A 23,051-nucleotide genomic window follows, 5' to 3' on the forward strand; every position below is an offset into this window, starting at 1 on the left:
AGATCTCGGCTTACTGCCACCACCACCTCCCGGGTTCAAGTGATTCTCCTGCCTCAGCCTCCCAAGTAGCCGAGATTACAGGCATGCATCATTACAACCAGCTAATTTTTGTATTTTTAGCAAAGAAGGGGTTTCACCATGTTGACCAAGCTGGTCTCCAACTCCTGACCTCAGGTGATCCACTCGCTTGGCCTCCCAAAGTGCTGGGATTACAGGTGTGAGCCACCATGTCTGGCCTAGTTTTAAATGTTTTTAATTAAATAAATACTTAGAAAATAATAGTTTAGAGGCAGTTTAACCTAATGCGTACATCCTTGTCTAACCATGAATACAAGATTGCTACTAATTAATCATGTATATATTCCCAATAAGAGAAAACATTCTCTGAAACTATGAATTTCACCAGTCTTACAACTAATATTTTTCAAAATACACATCTCAGCCGGGCGCAGTGGCTCACGCCTGTAATCCCAGCACTTTGGGAGGCTGAGGCGGACAGATCACGAGGTCAGGAGTTCTAGACCAGCCTGGCCAACATGGTGAAACCCTGTCTCTACTAAAAACACAAAAATGAGGCACGCGCCTGTAATCCCAGCTACTCAGGAGGCTGAGGCAGAAGAATTGCTTGAACCCAGGAGGCGGAGGCTGTAGTGAGCCAAGATGGTGCCACTGCACTCCAGCCTGGGTGTCAAGAGCAAGACTCTGTCTCAAAAACAAAACAAAACAAACAAAAACACATCTCTAATCTAAAATTTTCATCCCATGCATTAAAAGAAAATGTCTGCTAAAGTATGTCTTGTCACCAGGTAAGTGAACAGAAACCAAACATACCTGTGTTGGAGGAGGGATTCCCTGCCCTCTGCAGTGCAACTGGGTCACCCACTTAATTGCACAGAATCTAGTTTCATTATCTCCTTTCTCCACAAGCATTTATTTACTAAGAGGCTAAAGTGTATTCAGTGTCAAAACGGGAAATTCAAAGTTTCAAAAGGCCAAAGATGGGGTTTCTATTTTAGGCTTACAGTTCAATTGTAAACTGATATCCATATCAAACACAATGATCTTTTTAAAATTTCAAACCAATATAATATAAACAGTTTTCTTCAAGCTCAAGAAATAAATCTCTAACTTCAGTAAGAAGTCTCTCATGTAATTATTTTATGTCTGATACCACTACTACAATTCTCTAAAAATAAAAAATTGATAAACAAGAAGTTGTGCTTCAGGACACTCGTGATTTGAATTAATTTTTTAATGCTAAACTAAGTGATACTTTCAATTTAAAAATACTACACAGTATGTCTCCAAGCAATGGAGAAAATAATGACTTTATATTTGCAGAAAAGATACCATAAAGGACATGAGCATTTGCTCAGGAACTTTCTACCTTATCAGCTTGGGTCAGCTTTTTATTAATTTTGGCAAAAAGCTATCCTAAAACTTAGGTTAAAAAAAAAGAAAGAAAAAGAAGAAGAGAAATGATGTTATCTTAAAAAAATTATAATAAAACAACCAAAAAAGTAACAAATTATTATCACTTATTTGTAATGTAGAGGTTTGCCAGGAAATTCAAATATGGTAACATGAGTGAGTGTATTTATCCTAGACCTTGAAAGTGACAAAGCAGGCTCACACCTGTAATCCTAGAACTTTGGGAGGCCAAGGCAGATGGATCACTTGAGGTCAGCCTGGCCAACATGATGAAGCCCTGCCTCTACTAAAAATACACAAATTAGCTGGGCATGATGGCAGATGCTGTAATCTCAGCTACTCGGGAGGCTGAGGCAGGGCAATTGCTTGAGCCCGGATGGCGGAGGTTGCAGTGAGCTGAGAATGCACCACTGCACTCCAGCTAGGGTGACAGAGCGAGACTGTCTCAAAAACAAACAAAAAAGTGACAGAGCAGCCAGGCACGGTGGCTCATGCCTGTAATCCCAGCACTTTGGGAGGCCAAAGTGGGCAGATCGCTTAGTCCAGGAGTTTGAGACCAGCCTGGGAAACATGGCGAAACCCCATTTCTACAAAAATAAACACAAAAATTAGCCAGGCATAGTGGCACATGCCTATAGTCCCAGCTACTTGGGAGGCTGAGGCAGGAGGATCATTTGAGCCTGGGGTGTGAAGGTTGCAGTGAGCCGAGATTGCACTACTGCACTCCAGCCTGGGTGACAGAGCGAGAGACCCTGTCTCAAACACAACAACAACAAAAAGACAAAGCAACCCGAGGCAAAATACAGCAGTTTACTCCTAACAGGTACCAAAGAATGTTTAAAGATTAAAATGACAATGTCTTTTGCCAGGAAATAAAACAAAAGCTTTTAAAATTTTTAAAAAATTTTTTTTACCATGTCTATTTTTCTAAAAATATGCTTGCATGGCACATACTCAAAAATGGGCCAGTTACAGAAACAATAGATTCACATTCTAAAGATGAACAAAATTTGTTTCAAATAAAAAAGTTGATGTTACTGGGCAAAAATTCACCACACGAAGATCTCAGACTTGTTCACAAAGATCAACGTCTATAGCATACAAAGAGAAGGAATTAGAGAATTCAAGCAGTATAATTAGTTTCTTTATATTCAATATAAAAAAGAAAACAGAGGAAAGATCAAAGTGCATTCATCTTTAAGGCTAAAGAGGAAGACTCTAGATTTTCCATCATATAGTACAAGTTTAGAGTGTCTTATCCATTCCGATCCCTTTCTATGCCTTTTTTGTTCTTTATCCATGAAGTTCTACAGTTTATCAGAATAAAGGAATGAAAAAGGATTCCTAAATCTCAAAATGTTAGACTTTACTGGTCTCTCTCGTGGCCAAACTCTATTATATAGCAAATTGTCAACACTTCACAGACAACAAATCCTTGAAAACATTATTAATCTAACCAACTCCCACTCACCCCCCTCAGACCTGAAGCAAAAAAACCAAAAAGCAGAAAACAAACTTTTCCCAAACAAAGGTGATTCCATCTATTCAGAAACATGTTTTAAGCTCCATTTCTTCTTTCAATCACAGGTCAAAATGATCAGTTTCCAAATATGGATACATCTACTAACCTTCTGGACATAAAATATGGAACCAGCCAGGTGCGGTGGCTCACACCTATAATCACAGCATTTTGGGAGGTTGAGGCGGGTCGATCACCTGAGGTCAGGAGTTCCAAACCAGCCTGGCCAGCATGGTGAAACCCCATCTCTACATACAAAAAATTAGCCAGGTGTGGGTGTGTGTGCCTGTAACCCCAGCTACTTGGGGGGCTGAGGCAGGAGAATCGCTTGAACCCAGGAGGTGGAGGTTGCAGTGAGCCAAGATCACGCCATTGTACTCTAGCCTGGGCAACAAGAGCGAAACTCCATCTCAAAAAAAAAAAAAAAAAAATATATATATATATATATGGAATCAATATAGTCCTAAATTGCACACCTATGAGCTATTAGCATCATTAAATATTGTTCAAAGATGATAATGCAAATTGGGGGCAGGGGGTATAGAAGAAAAACTCCACAGATATCCGGGAGCTGAGGAGTACAGATTAGTTTTAGCCACCAACTCTGTCTTACCTATCAACTCTCTGGGCTGAGCTGTCCTGCTGGATCCATTGCATGGAATGTTCTGATAAGGAGTAGATGAGGTGGTGTTTACCCAGGACTCCGGGGATGAAAAGTTGAAAGAAGACTGGTTACTGTGGTCCTGAAGCTCTTTACACTGAGCCAGACTGTCTTGAGGAGTGCTTACTTCTTCAGAACAAGGTTGAACTGAGCTAGATGAGATTCTTCTTTGGTACAAGGGCCGACCAGGTCCTCTGGGCTCATACTACACAAAGAAAAAGAACATTTCATAAATCAGTGCACCTTGTGCCACAGTCCTCTCTCTTTTCACTCCACAGCAATCTCACTATATAAAGTAAAAATTCTCAAGAATATACTGTGACTGTGAAACCCTCCCTCCACCCTACTCCCACCAAAAAGAAAAAGGGCGGGGGAGGGGACAGGCTAGGCTCTGGACATGGTGTCAGAAGACCTGGGCTCAAAACTCAGTTCTGTTCCTCACTGCATAGTCCTGACAATACATGCCTGATTTCTGATTCTGTTTTTTTATCTGTAGAATATGGGAATTGATGTAGTTGTTTTCAGTTCTAAAATTCTATTGACATTTTAGATAACAGTAGATTAAGAAAAAGCACGAAGGAGCAAATCCGCTCAAAATTAAATGGGTAAAATACAGTCAGTGGAGTCATGGCCCTCTTGAGCAGAGTCATCTATTCTACACTTATCTCTTGAGCCCTTCCTTCATAACATCACAATTTATTTTTCTTTAGACCTGATGGCAAGATGTGATTCCTCCTGTCCAACGTAAGTACTCTTGACTGGACTCCACTGCATTTCTTTTAGTCAAACTTCAAATGACACAGAATACTCATTCATTTATTCAAAAAATATTTTATGTTTGAAACCCAATTAACTTACTCAGTATATTTTCTCCTCCCTAAACTCCCTGTATTTGCACAACCCAAATTCCTTTAACCCTTCCGATAAGATCTATGTGGCAGCCATGTCAAGATTTTTGAACACCCAAGTGCTGTCCCGTTTGTTCTTGCCAGATACTTGTGATCAATATTCAGAGTCAGTTCTAATGGCAAGGCAGTGTAGAGCAGTGGTTAGGTATCGGCCTCCATCTAAAGCCAGACTGTCTGGGTTAGACTTCAGGCTCTGACTTTTATTGGCAGTGTCACTTTGGGCAATTGATTTAACTTCTTTGTAACATGAATTACCCACAGTCCCCACATCTTGGGATTGTTGGGAGAATTAAATAAGGATGCACAGCATTTACAGCAGTTCTTGGCACACAGGAAGGGTTCATTGCTACATAATTATTTTAATGTAATATATAAAGATAAGATTCCATGTTCAGTCTCAAATGACAGAATGGGATTGGTGTTTCATTGCCCCTTTCTTTTTCCTCTTTTCTTTTTTGGATAGCAAATAATAAATCTGCTGTTCAGTCTGCGGTCAGTTATGACTCTCAGAAATTGTACTTTCACCACTGTTGTTAGCAATAATTGGAAATCAGGAACTGGAGGCCGGATTAAAAAGAAGGCAGAGAGATGAACTGGCACAGCAATAACAGGATGGCTTCTGGAAATATAAAATAGCACAAGCAGACATTATCAAGCCAATTAAATGTGAAAATTGTGGGGTTAAACACTGAGAGTATTAAGTTAAAGTAGATGGAACCACTAGGATATAAACTAGGGAAGAAAATGGGTCTGGACTGGCTGCCCTTGTGCGGAGAGGCAGGAAAGCCGTGAGGACAGCAATTCTCTCGCTATTAAGTTTTGAGTGCCTCCATTTCCAAAGTCTTAGCTATTGAATGGAGGAAGGCAAGAGGTAGTGCTGTCATCTGGTTAATTTCTTTTTTCATAGAATTTTATAGATCTGTTTCTAAGCGTAGTATCTCAATTCATCTTTAATTTTACTCTGCTTTAAAGGCAATTGTTTTCAATGGTCAAATCATTATGAATTTGATTTGGTTTTCTAGAATATTAACCATCCAAATTAATTTAGTGTCAACAAGGAATGTAATCAGCACATTTGAAATTTCTTTGTCTAAGGCATTCAATTACGGTAGTGAGTAGAATAAGCAATCTTTCTAAACTGCACTGTGTGCTCTATGCCTGACAACCCTGGATCACAATGGCTGTGCAGCGTGTCTTTTTTTTTTTTTTAATTAAGGTTTGTAATGAAGACAATTAGCTCTTAAAATTGAAATGTAGCATTTCTTTCTATGACTATCCCCTGAGTGTTTAGTCACAATCTTCAGGGGATTACATTCTAAAGTTTTCATATGTGAATATTAAAGTACAAAACTAACGTTAGGTATGGGCTCAGAAAGAGCAGGTTATGATAACCAAGTCTCCTGGTGATACAGAACACTAAATATACTCTCATGAATTTCAGGCGTTAACTTTATAAGCCCCTTTTCATTAAATAATGAACATACACAAACCAGTAGTATAAACAAAAACCTTTTTACAATGAATAGACATACGAACAAGAAAGCTTAAAGGAAGAAAACGAAAACTCGGAAAGAAATGGAAGGCTGATATAAGAGAATATTCAATTAAACTTTATAGAAAATTTATATCATTTGTATCTTCCAAGCTGAAATCCAAAATAATCACTCAGTTGACATGCACAGCAGGCTCTGGCGAAGTATTGTATAACCTATCTACAGCTATTGACAGACATAAACATGTAGATAAAATATGAAATTCAATTTCAAATTATGCTATGAATATGATTGATTTTTTATGTCAGAAAAGCAAAACTGAATCTGGAAAATTTTTTAATGCTTTTAAAATTAGATATATTGGGGATTATATATATACATAGAGAGAGAGAGACGAGACAGAGCGAGAGATTGATTGATTTTTGTGTGTTGACCTTGTATCTTGTGACCTTGCTAAATTCACATTAGTTACAGGAATCTCCCAAGGAATTGGGAGATTCCTTGGGCTTTTTCTATACTGACAACCATGTCATCTGTGAATGGAGACAGCTTCATTTCTTCCTTCCCAATCCCTAATGCCATTTATTTTCTTGCCTTATTGCACAGGCTAAGACTTCCAGCACAGTGTTGAAGAGGAATGTTGAGAGCAAATGTCTTGCCTTATTCCTAATCTTAGAAGCACTAAATCTCTCACCATTAAGTATGATGCTAGCTGCAGGATTGTTATAGATGCCCTTTAACAGGCTGAAGAAGTTCCTTTCAATTTCTAGTTTACCAAGAGTTTCATCATGAGTGGACCGTGCATTTTGTCAAATGCATGTGGTTTCTCTTCTATGTCTATTGATATGATTGTGTGATTTTTCTCTTTAGATTGTTAGTATGGTGTATTACATTAATTTATTTTCAAATACCACACTAGCCTTGCATTCTAGAGATAAGCCCCCCATGGTCATAGTACCTTATTCTTTTCATATATTACTAAATTCAAATGGCTAATGTCTTGCTGAGGATGCTTACATTGATATTCATGGAAGTGGATCTGTGATTTTCTCTTTTTGTATTGCCTTTATCTAGTTTTGGTATCAGAGTAATGCTGGCCATATACAATAAACTGAGAAGTGTTCTATTCTCTGGAAAAGATTGTGTAAGTTGGTGGTTTTCTTCTTCACATTTTTGGAGGAATTCCATGCTAAAACCATTTGGGCCTAGAGATGTCTTTTTTGGAAGGTTTTAATTACAAATTCAATTTCTTTAACAGTTATAAGACTGTCCATATGCCATCTATTTCATCTTTGGTGAGGTTTTAAGGAAGTGGTTCATTTTATCTAAGTTGCTGAATGTATGCGTACAGAGTTGTTTGTAGTGCTCCCTTATTACCATCCTTTCAATGTCTACTGGGTCTGTAGTGACCCAGTCTCCTTCCTAATATAGGTAGTTTGCATCCTCTTTTTGTCTTTGTCAATCTTGCTAAAGGTTTATCAATTTTACTAATCTTTTAGAAAAACTAACTGGGTTTTATTGATTTTCCTTTATTGCTTTTCTGTTTTGAATTGTATTAAATTCTGTTCTCATCTTTGAAATTCCCTTCCCTCTGCTTGATTTGAATTTATTTTGCTCTTCCTTTTCTAATTTCTTGGGGTACAAGTTTTGATTATTGATGTGAGATCTTACTTCTTTTCTAATATAAGCTTTTATTAAATTCTAATATAAGCTATAAATTTAAATTCTAATATAAGCTATAAATTTCCCTCTGACATGGCTTGAGCTGCATTACACAAATTAGGACAGGCTATATTTCCATTTTCACTCAATGTAAAACATTTCTAATATTTCTAATAAAGAAGCTTCCACTGGTCAAAGATAGGGGACAAGGTGTCAAAATGTATAATGACCACAATAAAGTAAAAACTCAAATACATAATGATATCAAATAATAATATTCAAAGTGAAAAAAGAAGGGGAAAAAAGCCTCAATGGTCATCCTGAGGCCTGCTAAGGCCTCAATCCATTACTCTGAAAATTGACTAATAAAGGGCAAGGATTAAACATTTATCCTTCCCTTTCTATATAGACTATATTTTAGGTAGTAATTAAATATTCAATGAGGAAAAGTTCTCCTTTATAAAAGAAAAATAAATATAAAAGAAATTCAAAGAAGTTTTAAATAATCATTTTGCCATTCTAATGAAACAACAGATCTAAGCAACAATCATCAACAGCTGCTAAAATCTGAAAGGTTGCCAGAAATTTTAACATCAATAGATCAGAATGACATCATCTGATCACTGAAACATACTGATCAACTTAACATAGCTAAAGTGGGAAAACTGGATATTATGTACATCTTTAAACATATAATTTAAAATGAGACATTACATACTGCCTGGTAATTTTTCACTGAAATATCATAGGTATCTTTCCATGTCATGAACACTCTTATAATATCAGATTTAATAAGCTGCATTTTTTTCATTTACTTAAAACTAATCTATTTAATTTCCCCAAGATTTGAGGAAGAAATCCTTGATTATAGAACACTTAGGGTCTACTAACTTATTTCCATTTAGCTCCCCCTCAAATTATCATTTTCTGCTTAAAGCAAATATGCTACAGTTTGGGAGATCGGTACAGTTCCCTAGAGAGAAAAAACTGGATGGAGCAAGGAGAGGACTATCACTATAAGATTAAAAATAATCAATTTATTAACAAGCCAGATAACGTGTGATGAATAAACTTAGTTTACAATGGTAATATTTGTGGGTTCATATCTATGGGTTCATGTGATGTAATCTATTGAAAAGCACTTGATAAATTATAAAATCATTTTTTAAAAGTATGATTCCCAGTTAATGGTGGCAATTGGCCCAAGACTCCACTAAAATAATAATAAATGAATATTATAGACATACAACAATCAAGACCATGAGACTGGTCATCAATATAGGACACATTTCCAGAATACATGGAGACTGGATGGAGGAATGGTGTCTGTGGAAGAAGAACGAAATTATAGCTACCACCCAAGAAGGGAAACAATTCACCTAGCAGAATTCCACAGAGGCTTGCGCCTCAGAAATGCCAACTAATATAAAATGAAAGGAAGATGACGGGATAAAATTAGGGGGGTTAAATGAAAGTCTATACAGGAAACAGCTGGACTCATATTATACTCCTCCCCACAACAACAGTGGGACACAGCCAGCCAGGTACCTACAACACAGACAAAAAGATAAGGAGACAGACAAGCAAAAATCCAGGAAAAACGAAGGGCTCCACATGGATTCAAGCATTAAAAAATCCCCAGTGAAAGGCCTGCCAGGCAATACATCCTGTGATATACACAAAACTCCCAAGTTGCTTTTTAGTGAAAGATAATCAAGTGGCCAGGCGCAGTGGCTCACGCCTGTAATCCCAGCACTGTGGGAGGCCACGGTGGGCGGATCACCTGCGGTCAGGAGCTTGAGATCGGCCTGGCCAACATGGTGAAACGCCGTCTCTACTAAAAATACAAGAATTAGCCGGGAGTGGTGGGGGGGTGACTGTAATCCCAGCTACTCGAGAGGCTGAGGCAAGAGAATTGCTTGAACCCGGGGGGTGGAGGTTGCAGTGAGCCAAGATTGTGCCACTACACTCCCGCCTGGGTGACAGCAAACTCTGTCTCATAAAAAAAAAGATAATCAAGGATTACCAGACTTTTAAGGAAGGTCTCCAGCATAAAAGATAGTCCCAGATAAACAAGTTGAAAAAAGGGAGGCCCGGAAAGAAACAATAGTGATGTCTTAAAAGTATTTTACAACATTGTTTTAGTTCTTATTAAAAATCAAAAACAAAACAACAACAAACCCTCTAACTGGTGTTCTCAGAAAAGGCACTGCGGAAAACAAGATGTTATGAAAAAGGAAAAAGCTCAGAATAAAGAACTCTTGTGAGTTTAAAACCTGAGGGCTCAAATATTAAATGCAATAGAAGTTCTTGTAGATAAAATCAAGGAAATCTTCCTGAAAGTAAGAAAAAGTACAAAGGTATCAAAGTATGACAGGAAATAAAGATTTGGAGAATCTAGGAGGCCCAACATCTTATCAAAAGAAGTTTCAGAAAGTGAGACATGGAGAAAAATAATGCTAGAAAATTATCAAAAAAAGATTAATAATAATCGACAATTTCACACAGTTGAAGGATATGTATGAGTCCTTCTCTAAAGCAATGCTGTCCAAAAACCATTTCCTGTGACAATGGGAATGTTCTGTGTCTGTACTGTTCGGTAAGGCAGCGCCTTGCCATGGGAGCTCCTGGTCAGTCAAAATGAGCCTACTAGGACTGAGGAACTCAATTTTAAATCTTATTTCATTCCTAATCATAACCTATCCATCAAGAATTCCTCTAGGTTCTACCTGCAAAGTAGATCCTGAATTTATTTCTTATCATTTCCACTGCTACCCCACAGTCCAAGCCACAGTCACCTCTTGCCTAGATAACTATGACGTCCTTCACTATTTATTTTATATTATTTTTAAAACTTTAAACAAATAAATTGCATTTTCATATAATTTTAAAAGTAATTTTAATGTCATTTTAGCCTTATAAAATTCAATCATAATGACAGAAGCAAAAATTTATCTTAGTTCCCAAAACTCTAGTAGATTTATTTCTAGGTTTTGTTGTTTCCCTTAAAAGAAAGATACAGACCAAACTCCCGCAACATGTAATTTACCCATATAACAAACCTGCACGCGTACTCCACTGAACCTAAGATAAAAGCTGGAAACAGCCTGTAGTCCCAGCACTTTTGGAGGCCGAGGTGGGCAGAGTGCTTAAGTTCAAGAGTTCGAGACCAGCTGGGTGACACAGGAAAACCCCGTCTCCACCAAAAAATACAAAAATTAGCTGGGTGTGGTGGCATGCATCTGTAGTCCCAGCTACTTGGGGGGCTGAGATGGGAGGATCGCTTGAGCCTGGAAGGTGGAGGTTGCAGTGAGCAGAGATCATACACTGCACCTCCAGCCTGGGTGACAGAGGGAGACCTGGTCTTAAAAAAAAAAAAAAGAGAGAGAGAGAGAGAGAGATGCAGGCATACCTTGGAGATATTGCAGGTTTGGTGAGAAAGAGAGAGAGATACAGGCATACCTTGGAGATATTGCAGGTTTGGTTCCAAACTACTGCAATAAAGCTAATACTGCAATAATGTGAGTCACGTGAATTTTTTGGTTTTCCAGTGCATATAAAAATAATATTTATACTATACTATAATCTATTAAGTGTGCAATAGCATTGTATGTTTAAAACAACACAATGTATAAAGGCAGGCATGGTGTCACATGCCTGTAGGCCCAGCTACTTGGGAGGCTGAAGAGGGAGGATCACTTGAGCCCATGAGTTTGAGGCTTAAGTCAGTTATGATCGCACCCATGAATAGCCACTGCACTCCAGCCTGTGCAACATAGTGAGACACTGTCTCTTTAAGACATTTATTTTTTAAATGTATTTGCTGTAATTTTAAAATAATGTATTGCTTGTGATTCTCTGGCTAAAAAACTTAAGAACAAAAAATATATACTGTATTGCTAAAAAATGCTGACTAACCAGGGTGGTGGTTGCTGAAGGCTGAGGTGGCTGTGGCAATTTCTTAAAATAAGACAATAATAAAGTTTGCTGCATCAGTTGACTTTTCTTTTCACAAAAGATTTCCTTATAGCGCACAAAGTTGTTTGATGGTATTTTACTCACAGAACTTCTCCTCTTAAGCCCTGCCAGTATTTTATCAACTAAGTTTATGGAATATTCTAAATCCTTTGAAATCCTTTGTTGTCATTTCAACAATGTTCACAGCATCTTCCCAGGAGTAGATTCCATCACAAAAAACCACTTTCTTTGTTCACCCCTAACAAGAAATTCCTCACTGGGCTCAGTGGTTCACGCCTGTAATCCCAAAACTTTGGGAGGCCAAGGTGGGAGGATCACTTGAGGCCAGGAGTTCAAGTCCAGCCTGGGTAACACAGTGAGATACAAACAAACACCAAAAAGAAAACAAAACAAAAAAATTAGCCAGGCATGGTGGTATGTGCCTGTAGCCCCAGATACTCAGGAGGCTGAGGTGGGAGGATTGCCAAGGTCCAGGAGGTCAAGGCTGCAGTGAGTCATGATTGCACCACTGCATTCCAACCTGGGTGACGGAGCAAGACCCTTCTCTTCAAAAAAAAAAGGGGAAGAAATTCCTCATCTATCCAAGTTCAATCATAAGATTACAGCAAGTTAGTCATATCGTCAGGCTCCACTTCTAATTCTAGTTCTCTTGCTATTTCCACCACATCTGCAAGTTACTTCCTCCACTGACGTCTTGAACCCCTCAAAGTCATCCATGGTGATGGAATCAACTTCTTCCAAACTCCCGTTCATATTGATATTTTGACCTCTTCCCAAGAATCACAACAAGAAAGCATTTTTTAGCAATACAGTATATATTTTTAGTTCTTAAATCTTTTAGCTAGAGAATCATTAATGGCATCTAGAATGGTGAATCCTTTCCAGAAGGTTTTTAATTTACTTTGTCCAGATCCATCAGAGGAATCACTATCTGTGGCAGCTATAGCCTTACAAAATGTATTTCTTAAATAAGACTTGAAAGTCAAAATGACTCATTGATCCATGGGCTGCAGAATGGATGTGTTAGCAGGCATGAAAACAACATTCATGTCCTTGTACAGCTCCATCAGAGTTCTTGGATGACCAACTGCATTGTCAATGAGCAGTAATATTTTGAAAGGAATCTTTTTTAAAAAATCACCCCCCACCCCACAAGCAAAGCAGTAGGTCTCAATAGTGGGTTCAAAACATTGGTAAACCATGCTGTAAATGGATATGCTGTCATCCAGGCTTTACTGTTCCGTTTATAGAGCACATGCAGCATGGATTCAGCGTCATTCTTCAAAGCCTTAGGATTTTTGGAATGGTAGACAAGCACTGGTTTCAACTTAAAGTCACCAGCTGCATTAGTTCCTAACAAGACAGTCAGCCTGTTCCTTGAAGCTTTGAAGCCAGGTATTGACTTCTTCCTCTCTACCTAAGAAAGTCCTAGACAGCATCTTCTTCCAATAAAAGGCTGTTTTGTCTACACAGAAAATCTGTTGTTTGGTGTAGCCATCTTCATCAATGATCTTAGCTAGATCTTCTGGGTAACTTGCTGTAGCTTCTATATTAGCACTTGCTGTTTCACCTTGCACTTTTATGTTATGGGAATGGCTTCTTTCCTTAAACCTCATGAACGAACCTCTGCTAGCTTCCAACTTTTCTTCTCCAGCTTCTTCATCTATCTCAGCCTTCACAGAATTGAAGAGAGTGAGGGTCTTGCTCTGGATTAGGCTTTGGCTTAAGGAAATGTTGTGGCTGGTTTGATCTTCTAACCAGATCACTCAAACTTTCTCCACATCAGCCATAAGGCTGTTTCATTACATTCTTATCATCTGTGTATTCACTGAAGTAGCACTTTTAATTTCCTTCGAGAACTTTTCCTTTGCATTCCCAGCTTGGCTAACTGTTGTAAGAGGCCTAGCTTTTGGCCAGTCTTAGCTTTTGACATGCCATTTTCACTAAGCTTAACCATTTCTAGTTTTTGATTTAAAGTGAGAGACACGCAACTTGTCCTTTTACTTAAATAGAGGCCATGGTAGGGTTGTTAATTGACCTGATTTCAATACTGTTGTGTCTCAGGAAATAGGGAGGCCCAAGGAGACTGAGTGATGGGGGAACAGCAAGTCAATGGAGCAGTCAGAATACACATAACACTGATTGCTCAAAAACAATCACAATAGCAACATCAAAGATCATTGATCACAACAGATAAAGAAACAATGAAAAAGTTTAAAATACTGTGAGAATTGTCAAAATGTGATACAGAGGCACAAAGTGAGCACGTGCTGTCAGAAAAATGGCACTTACAGACTTGCTCAACATGGGGTTACCATAAACTTTCAGTTTGTAAAAACTATAATATCTGTGAAATGCAATAAAGCAAAGTACAATAAAACAAGCTATGCCCATATACTGAAATAAATGTGACTTTGCAACACAGTGCATCAAAATCAATTTGGGTCTAAATTTTAAAAAATGCCATTTGAAGCATCTCAGAGGCAAGGGCACTTATAATTTACAAATGGTATTTTCCTACCAAGCAATATTATTTTCCTATACATCCATATACAAGGTCATAGAAGGGATACTAGAACAAATACAATATTATATCTCAGAGAAAAATGTCAGGTTCACTGCTATGACATTTGGAGCTACCTTGAATCTGACTCGTTTACTCTTCTTGAATATGAAACAGTGAATTAACAATTATAGAGCACAACAGCTCTTACAATGAGCAAATGTTGGGGTGGATAGGAAATAAAATAGTTTGCAGTAAAAGTTTACTCTTCAACCCATAACTATTTGCATTTTCTCTGAAGATTCATAATTATTAAAACTAAATAAATTTTACAGCTTTTGGAAAAAATGTAATGCTGGAGAATGTGTTTTATTCTTAAAGAATGTGGAGAAATTAAGTACATTTCTGATATTTGAGATCTCTAAATTAATCATTTGAGCAGTCAAACATTTAGCAGCTACAACTGGATACATTTCAAGAAATCAAGAACTCTAAAATGAACTAGCTCCCTTTCTCCACACCACCCAGAAAAAATAAAAGGCAAATTTTACACAACTGAAGATTGCATTCTTCACAAGAACATAATTTTGCTTTTCCCCCACATCTAGTTCTGTGTAATTGCAATCATTTCTCATTTTCTAAGAATAAACCTTACTCATGGAATACAGATCTGAAGAGCAGTGTGATGCTTCAGAAACAGCATGGGACTGTCAGGAGTCTCCACTCCCTTGAGTTAATAACTGCTTAAGTTACAAGTCCTTTAATATCTTTGTGCCTCAGTTTCCTTTTAAAAGGGGGGAATTAAATAATCTTTAAGGCCTGACTAGTTCCAAAGTTACAAGATTTAAAGTCTTTGATAAAGTCTTTTTCAGTAAGAATATATTTTAACTTTCAATTAAAAATGTCCAAACAAAGCCAGGCGTGGTGGCTCACGCCTGTAATCCCAGCCCTTTGGGAGGCCTAGGTGGGCGGATCACCTCAGGTCAGGAGTTTGAGACCAGCCTGGCCAACGTGGTGAAATCCCATCTCTACTAAAAAAAAAATAGAAAAATTAGCTGGGCATGGTAGTGGGTGCCTGTAATCCCAGCTACTTGGGAGGCTGACACAGGAGAATTGCTTGAACCTGGGAGGTGGAGGTTGCAGTGTGCCGAGACTGCACCACTGCACTCCGGCCTGGGTGACAAAGCAAGACTCCATCTCAAAAAGTAAAAATAAAAATGTCCAAACAACATCTATCATCTTTAACAACCATCAACAATTTGATAGACTCGCTAAAATATTCCAAGTGTGATGACAAATCCGAGCCTATTTATGTGATTTAAATCCAGAAAACTACAGGACATGCTAACTGACTGCAATGAAATGGATTCTGGGCAACAAGTTTAAAATGTCCTTTTTTCCTCTGCCAGAGGGTACTTCCTATACAGTAAGTTGAAAGACAAAGGCCCCCAAACCAAAATTTTAGAAAAACATCTGTAGCCTACAAAAGAAAAATATTTCTGACAGAGAAATCCCTTTACATCTCCATCAACACTGTAGTTTTGTGGGCCCCTAGGCTGTTTAAACATACTTTCCTTCCTTTCTTTTCTCATTTCTTATTTATTCTTATTTCTATTCTTATCTATTATTTTCTTTTCTTATTTCTTGACTTTGTTTCCTATTGCTTTCGCCCAGTTCTGTTTCAGGAAGTGAGTATTCCTTCTACATACATCTTCAGCCAATCAGATTGTTCCTTTATTTTCAGATGGCAACCCTACCAATGACTGATGCTCAGGTTTAATTTTAGAGTCCTCAGGTCTTAAATAATTTCATTAATGTTGTTTAAAGGCTCATTTACCCTGCCAGAGAGATTCTTAAAGAGATTCTGGGTTCAGTATCAACTCCATATATGATTGTGTGTTTATAAATATGCTTCATGTTTTACTGTGAGATGATTATGGTACTACACATATAATCACGATTTTCAAATTCTGCTAATATTTCTTTCCAAATATTAAAATGTAATGCTAACATTTCAAAAGCCATTTAATACATGAAATCTAAGAAAGGAAAAAACTAAACTACAAAACTCATGTATAAATTTTTACTGTTAAAGATAGTTTTAGTTTGAGTAAAAACTCCTAATTTGCTTACCACTGTCTTATAAGATATACCTCTAATATATGACGTTACCAAGCCATTTCACCTGTGTGTATATAAATAGCTAACTGGGGAAAGGTCAGCAACTTAATTAATAAGGGCTCTATTTATAATTATGCTATCAAAGCTAATCACCAAGTAAGAGCTAAATACACTAGTTGAAATTCTAAGTCTCATTAACGATGGTGCCAGAAATTTTAATTAAAATAGGACATCTCATTTAAATGATTAGCTTTGATAATTTAAGCATGAATAGAGGTTTAATTTATTAATTTGCTGATCACTGTTATACGCATTAGATGGTTTATTAGATATCATATATTAATGATCTCTGAGAAGCTAGGTCAGAGAAGACAGCAATATTTCTACCTCGTTATACAACACAAGTCATAAGCTATCACCATCTATTTCTAAAGTGAGAATAGGCAATAATCAACCAAGATTATAATCTTCAAGATACATCTGTACAATACTTTCCTCTAAAAAAGAGAAATCGGGGGAGTCACGATGATTAGACAACAGTATATTGAAATTAAAATTATCAACTAATTTAAAACTAGAGTTGTTTGAAAGAAAAAATGAAAATAAATAGATGGCTCAAAGCGTCTTTGTTGAAAAACCAACACACAGAACAAGAAACAGTTCAAAGCAGACACATCACTGAAACATGTATGTCATCTCTAAGATGATGTAAGTAAATGTCGATTTACTGAAAGCTGATCAAAGTAAGTGACTTACTAGCATTCCATTTTTATCAGAAAGCCATTACAATATCACCACTACAACACAAAAATGAGCCATTTCACAAGCCAACTCTGAGACTTTTACAAAGAGGGCTTCAAAAAGGATTTTCTATTTATTCCTTATGAGCACTTTTAATCAAACTACTCCATAGTGAAGCACATCTTAAATGGCAAAAGCTTTCCTTTGCACCAGTATCAACACTGCTACATAATCGTTTTGAGAATTTGTCCCTGAAGATAAAATGACTGAAAAGTATAATGGAAAAGAAAGGTCCCATTAATAACAAAAACAAAACAAAACAAATCACTCTAAGAATATTGGAAATACTCAAGATTTAAATGAAAATGTTACAGATTTTTGAAGAGGAACATTCAAAAAATAGAGAGAGAGAGAGAGAGAAAGAAGAGAGAGGCCAGGCGTGGTGGCTCACGCCTGTAATCCCAGCACTTTGGGAGGCTGAGGCGGGCAGAAAACGAGGTCAGGAGATTGAGACCATCCTGGCTAACACGGTGAAACCCCGTCTCTACTAAAAATATAAAAAAATCAGCTGGGCGTGGTGGTGGGCACCTGTAGTCCCAGCTACTCGGGAGGCTGAGGCAGGAGAATGGCATGAACCCGGGAGGTGGAGCTTGCAGTGAGCCCAGATAGCGCCACTGCACTGCAGCCTGGGTGACAGAGTGAGACTCCGTCTCAAAAAAAAAAAGGAAAAAGAGAAAGGAGAGAAAAAGGGAGGGAGGAAAGAAGGAAATAAATTAAATGAGAAGTTTAAAGTATTTGTAAAGATAAAATTTCCCTCAATTTAAGCTACAGGTTTAATGTAATTCAAATAAAAAGCCAAGAGAGTGTGTAGAGGTGGGACAGAGGAGGAGGAAAGAGTTCGTAAAGTTATTTAAAATTTTTTTTAGTAGAAAAACCACAGAATGACCCTCCTCCCCCATCCACTCCATGCCCCACATATAGAAACTAGAAGGGAAAAAGTAATAAGGGAGACTTTAAACTACTGGGTTAGAACGCCACAAAATCTCAAAAATTAAAACAGTATAATTCTAGTACAGAAACTTATAGATGAAGAAAAACACAAAGTCCAGAAATAGATCACAATATGTAAGGAAGAAATACATCTTACTCAGAGGTTAGAGTATTAAATTATCATGCAAAGTGAAAAATCCCACACAGATAAAAATTACCTTTGAAAAATCCTTAATCATGCCAAAATTACTAAAAACTGAACTTTTGGAAGCTCAGAGGTCAAGAATTAACTTCTGTTGTTTCTCTCTGCATTTCATTTTTCACTACCCCACCCCTCGGAGCAAGTATGATACAGTGCTATTGCAAATAATTTGGAAAGTGACATCTCTTCAGTGAGAATGTAATAATTCCAAAAAGACAGGAAGACAACTGGCTAAACGTCTGGAGAAAATGTAAACCCTAATCCCAAGGTTACACTAGCATTTAAAATCAAATTGGAGCAATTTATCAATCTATTGGCAATTGGGGATGGTCTACTGCCTGGCTCAGGAGAAGACGGCACTTTGCCCTTTGTTGTCCTCCTCATCCCATCACACCTGTAAGGACCGAAGTGGGAAAGGATGCAGGCAGTACTGCCAGACTACAGCGTCCAGCCTTAGCCAAGTAGCCAAGGGCCATGGCTTTTGCTGCATTTGAGGTGGGGAAGGAAAACCCATGGAGTTAAGCCTAATTATCTACATGAGAATAGTCTAAAAATTGAAAGTAGCAAAAAATGTTACAGAATGGGACCAAGATCCCATTCAGTGGTGATACAGGTGGGCACAGCAATTGGGGGAAGGGCAGAGAGAAATTGTTTCAAGTTTTCCCAACAAATAATCTCCCTCCATTAATGGATCATACATTCACATCTATAAATGCTAGGAAAGGCTAAATGTTATGGTAGGTATCTTTGTCTAGTTAAATTATAAATAATTTCTCTAACTTCCACATTTTCTGTGCTGGCCATGTATTTCATTTGTCACAAGAAAATCAAAATTACTATAAAAAGAAAAAACAAGTGAAACATAATGTAACCAACCATCTCCATTTAAGTGAACTGTTACAATAACATCCAGATATCATCCCACAAGATTAATCTACTAAGTTTTCTGAATAAAAGAATCCACAGTGGGAGGGAAAAGATTTTTCTTTGTTGTTAACGTTAAAGAAATTATTTTAAAAGGTTGGAAATAAACAGCAAGCACATCAATCATTCACTTTGTGAGATGATTCATGCAAAAGCATTTTGAATAGACTAAAGTTACCCTAATACACTGAAAATGTGAAAATCTGCAATGTGCTAAAAAATATTATCTTTGTCAAATAAATTTTTCAGTGTTGTCAGTGAATCACTCATTTGTGAATCTCACGCAACAAAATAAAACTGACCAAATGTTTTTGCAAAAGTAAATTTCACTCTAAGAACCCACTGACAATGAAAGGTACTTATTCACACACACACAAAGATAACAGAAATATCAAACATTAAGAGCACCAAGGTACAAAAAACTTAAATTCCAAAATTAAGGCCCATTTAAAAAGATCAATGACTAAAGTGGATTATGAAGGATTATTTAGTAAAGTACAAAACTTCATAAAACTTATAAAAACTTTGGCACACAGTTCCCCCTCATATTGGCACACAGTTCCCCCTCATATCATGAACTCATTTGGTAGGTTAAATAAAAACATCATAAGTGATATCAGCGAAAATGGCAGAGTGAGAAACTCCAAAGTCCATACCTCTATAAAAACAGAAAAAAATTGGCAAAAGCTGTCATAATCCATTTTTTGGGACCCTAGAAACCTAAGTAAAAGCTTGCGGCAACCAGAAAAAACAATCAAGAATTAAGCAAGAAAAAGAAATAAAAGGCATCCAGATTGGAAAGGAAGAATGAAACTATTTTTATTTGTAGATGACATTATCTTCCATATAAAAAAGCCTAAGATATCTACAAAAAAATCTATTAGTTAATAGAGTTCAGCAAGATTGCAGATACACAATCAATATATCATGTGTTTAAACACTAGCAATGAACAATCAAAAAATGAAATTAAGAAAACAATTCCATTTATGATAGCATGAAAAAGAATAAAATGCTTAGGAATAAATTTAACAAAAGAAGTGCAAGACTTATACTTGGAAAATTACAAAATACTGTTGAAAGAAATGTTAAGAGTCCTGAACAAGTAGAAAGATGTCCATGTTCAGGTACTCGAAGACTTAGTATTCTTAAGGTGGCAATACTCCCCAAATTAATCTACAGATTTAAAGCAATTCTTTTTTTAAATGTCAGCTGGCTTTTTTTCTGAAGAAATTGGCAAGCTGATCCTAAACCTCACATGAGAAAATTCAAGGAACCCAGAATAGCCAAAACAATCTTCCAAAAGAACAAAATATAAGGACTCATACTTCCAATTCCAAAACTTACTACAATACTACAGCGTACAATACAGTGTGGTACTGGCAGAAGGACAGACACACAGATAAATGGAATACAATGGAGAATCCAGAAATAAACCCACCATCTACAGTCAACTGATTTTTGACAATGTTGCCAAGACTATTCAATGGGGGAAAGAAGAGTCTTTTCAAAAGTGGTGCTGAGAAAACTGTATGGCCACATGCAAAAGAATGAATTTGATACCCACCTCACACAATATACAAAAATTAACTCAAAATGGACCAAAGAACTAAGAACCAAGTGTAAGAGGTAGAACTATAAAACTATAGAAAGGGGCCGGGTGCGGTGACTGAAGCCTGTAATCCCAGCACTTTTGGAGGCCAAGGCGAGCGGATCACGAGGTCAGGAGATCGAGACTATCCTGGCTAACATGGTGAAACCCCGTATCTCCTAAAAAAAATACAAAAAAAATTAGCCGGGCGTGGTGGTGGATGCCTGTAGTTCCAGCTATTCGGGAGGCTGAGGCAGGAGAATGGCGTGAACCTGGGAGGTGGAGCTTGCAGTGAGCCGAGATGGTGCCACTGCACTCCAGCCTGGGCAACAGAGCGAGACTCCGTTTCAAAAAAAAAAAAACAACTATAAAAAAGAAATGTAAAAGTAAATCTTTGCCATCTTGGATTAGGCCAGGGTTTCTTGGCTATGACACCAAAAGCATAAGCAGCCAAAGAAAAAAACAGATAAATTGTAGTTTAGCGTCAAAGGACACTATCAAGAAAGTGAAAAGACAACCCACAGTGAGAGAAATAACTGCATATGAGATTAAGAGTCTGTACCAGAATATATTAAAAAAACTCTTTAAGTAACCAAAAAAAACCATTTTTTTTAAATGGCTGAAGCATATGAATAGACATTTCCCCAAAAAAGATACAAATGACCAAGAAGCACATGCAAAGATGTCAACATCATCAGTAATTAGGGAAATGCAAATCAAAACTACAGTGAGGTCTGGGCGCGGTGGCTTACGTCTGTAATCCCAGCACTTTGGGAGGCTGAGGGCGGATCACCTGAGATCAGGAGTTTGAGACCAGCCTGGCCAATATCATGAAACCCCATCTCTACTAAAAATGCAAAAAAAAAAAAAAAATTAGCTGGATGTGGTAGTGGGCGTCTGTAGTCCCAGCTACTCGGGAGGCTGAGGCAAGAGAATTGCTTGACCCTAGAAGGCACAGGTTGCAGTGAGCCAAGATCATGCCACTGCACTCCAGCCTGGGCGACAGAGTGAGACTCCCTGTCAAAAAACAAAGAAACAAACAAAAACACTACAATGAGATCCTACTACACACCCATTAGGATGGTTATAATTTTTTTTACAAAGCGAGTATATAGAGAAATTGGAATCCTCATACATAGCTGTGGGAATATAAATGTGCAGAGAACACAGTTTGCAGTTCCTCGAAAGGTTAAACATAGACTTACTACATCACCCAAGAACTCCACTCCTAGGTTACAGTGTGGATGCACTTCAAAAGCCAGATATAAAAGGCCACATAATGTATGTTTCAATTTTTATGAAATGTCTCCATAGACACAGAAAGTAGATTAGTGGTTACTAACCTGAGAGTGAGGAAATTGGGGTGTAACTGCTTAACAGTTATGGGGTTTCTTTTATGGGCGATGAAGTGTTCTGGAATTACACAGTAGTGATGACTGTATAACATTGTGAATACACTAAAATCCACCAAATTGTACAATTTAAAATGGCTAAAATGGTGAATTTTATGTGAATTTTATTATAAATAGCTAAAATATCACTTAACTGAAAATTACATTACTGCTCAGTTGTAAAACTACTGTTCATTATAATCTGAAAGACTGTCAGATGTGTGCCAAATTTTTGTAAAGTATGGTTCCAAAATTCTAGATCCTCACAATACATATATGTAGATACCAATTCATCTTTATTATGCTTCTAACTTACTTTAAGAGCCTAAAATCACAGTAAGTTGTTTTAATGACAGCTATACAGAATGAGCCAATCAATGAATACTGGGAAAATTTGAACAGACTGCCTCTAAATCCCTACAAATAAGACATACAGCTTTCTCTATGAATCCTGACTTTTAATTAGCATCTATAGCAGGCAACCTGCAAAATGTCAATCAATTATTTCTAATGGCCTTTAGATATCATTCTGAAACTGCCAAAATGAAGCTAATATCAAAAAAGTATTTTTCATATATCAAAATTAGAAATCTTTATCCTGATTTAAGATGTCTCTGTCTGATATGACTACAACCAGCTTTACACATTCTTACCTTTAATCACTGCAAATTTAATGGGATCAGCTAGACATTTTTATAGCCTACATACACCACATGGTACTGCTTTGGAAGTTTTATAACCTGGAATTACTAAGTTTTTCATAGCAAAAAAAGTCCATAAAGATGCTCTTTAGAAATATCTAAGTATTTTATTTTATTTATTTATTTATTTATTTATTTATTTATTTTTTGAGACAGAGTCTCGCTCTGTTGCCCAGGCTGGAGTGCAGTGGTGCAATCTCGGCTCACTGCAAGCTCCGCCTCCCGGGTTCACGCCAT

The 23,051-nt window shown here is 37.3% G+C and overlaps 1 protein-coding gene across 3 annotated transcripts in view; it reads right to left on the reverse strand.

Annotated features, from left to right (window-relative positions):
* HELZ (helicase with zinc finger) overlaps window positions 1–23,051 on the reverse strand; it is a 176,704-nt gene that overhangs the window by 12,480 nt on the left and 141,173 nt on the right. For all 3 annotated transcript variants that reach the window (XM_032179047.2, XM_032179045.1, XM_032179046.2), the window contains one exon: window positions 3,564–3,816. In XM_032179047.2, the coding sequence (XP_032034938.1) occupies window positions 3,564–3,816 (253 nt within the window). The remainder of the gene's footprint in view (window positions 1–3,563; window positions 3,817–23,051) is intronic.

Source organism: Hylobates moloch, unplaced genomic scaffold (assembly GCF_009828535.3).
Source record: "Hylobates moloch isolate HMO894 unplaced genomic scaffold, HMol_V3 SCAFFOLD_15, whole genome shotgun sequence".
In the NCBI taxonomy this organism is placed as follows: domain Eukaryota; kingdom Metazoa; phylum Chordata; class Mammalia; order Primates; family Hylobatidae; genus Hylobates; species Hylobates moloch.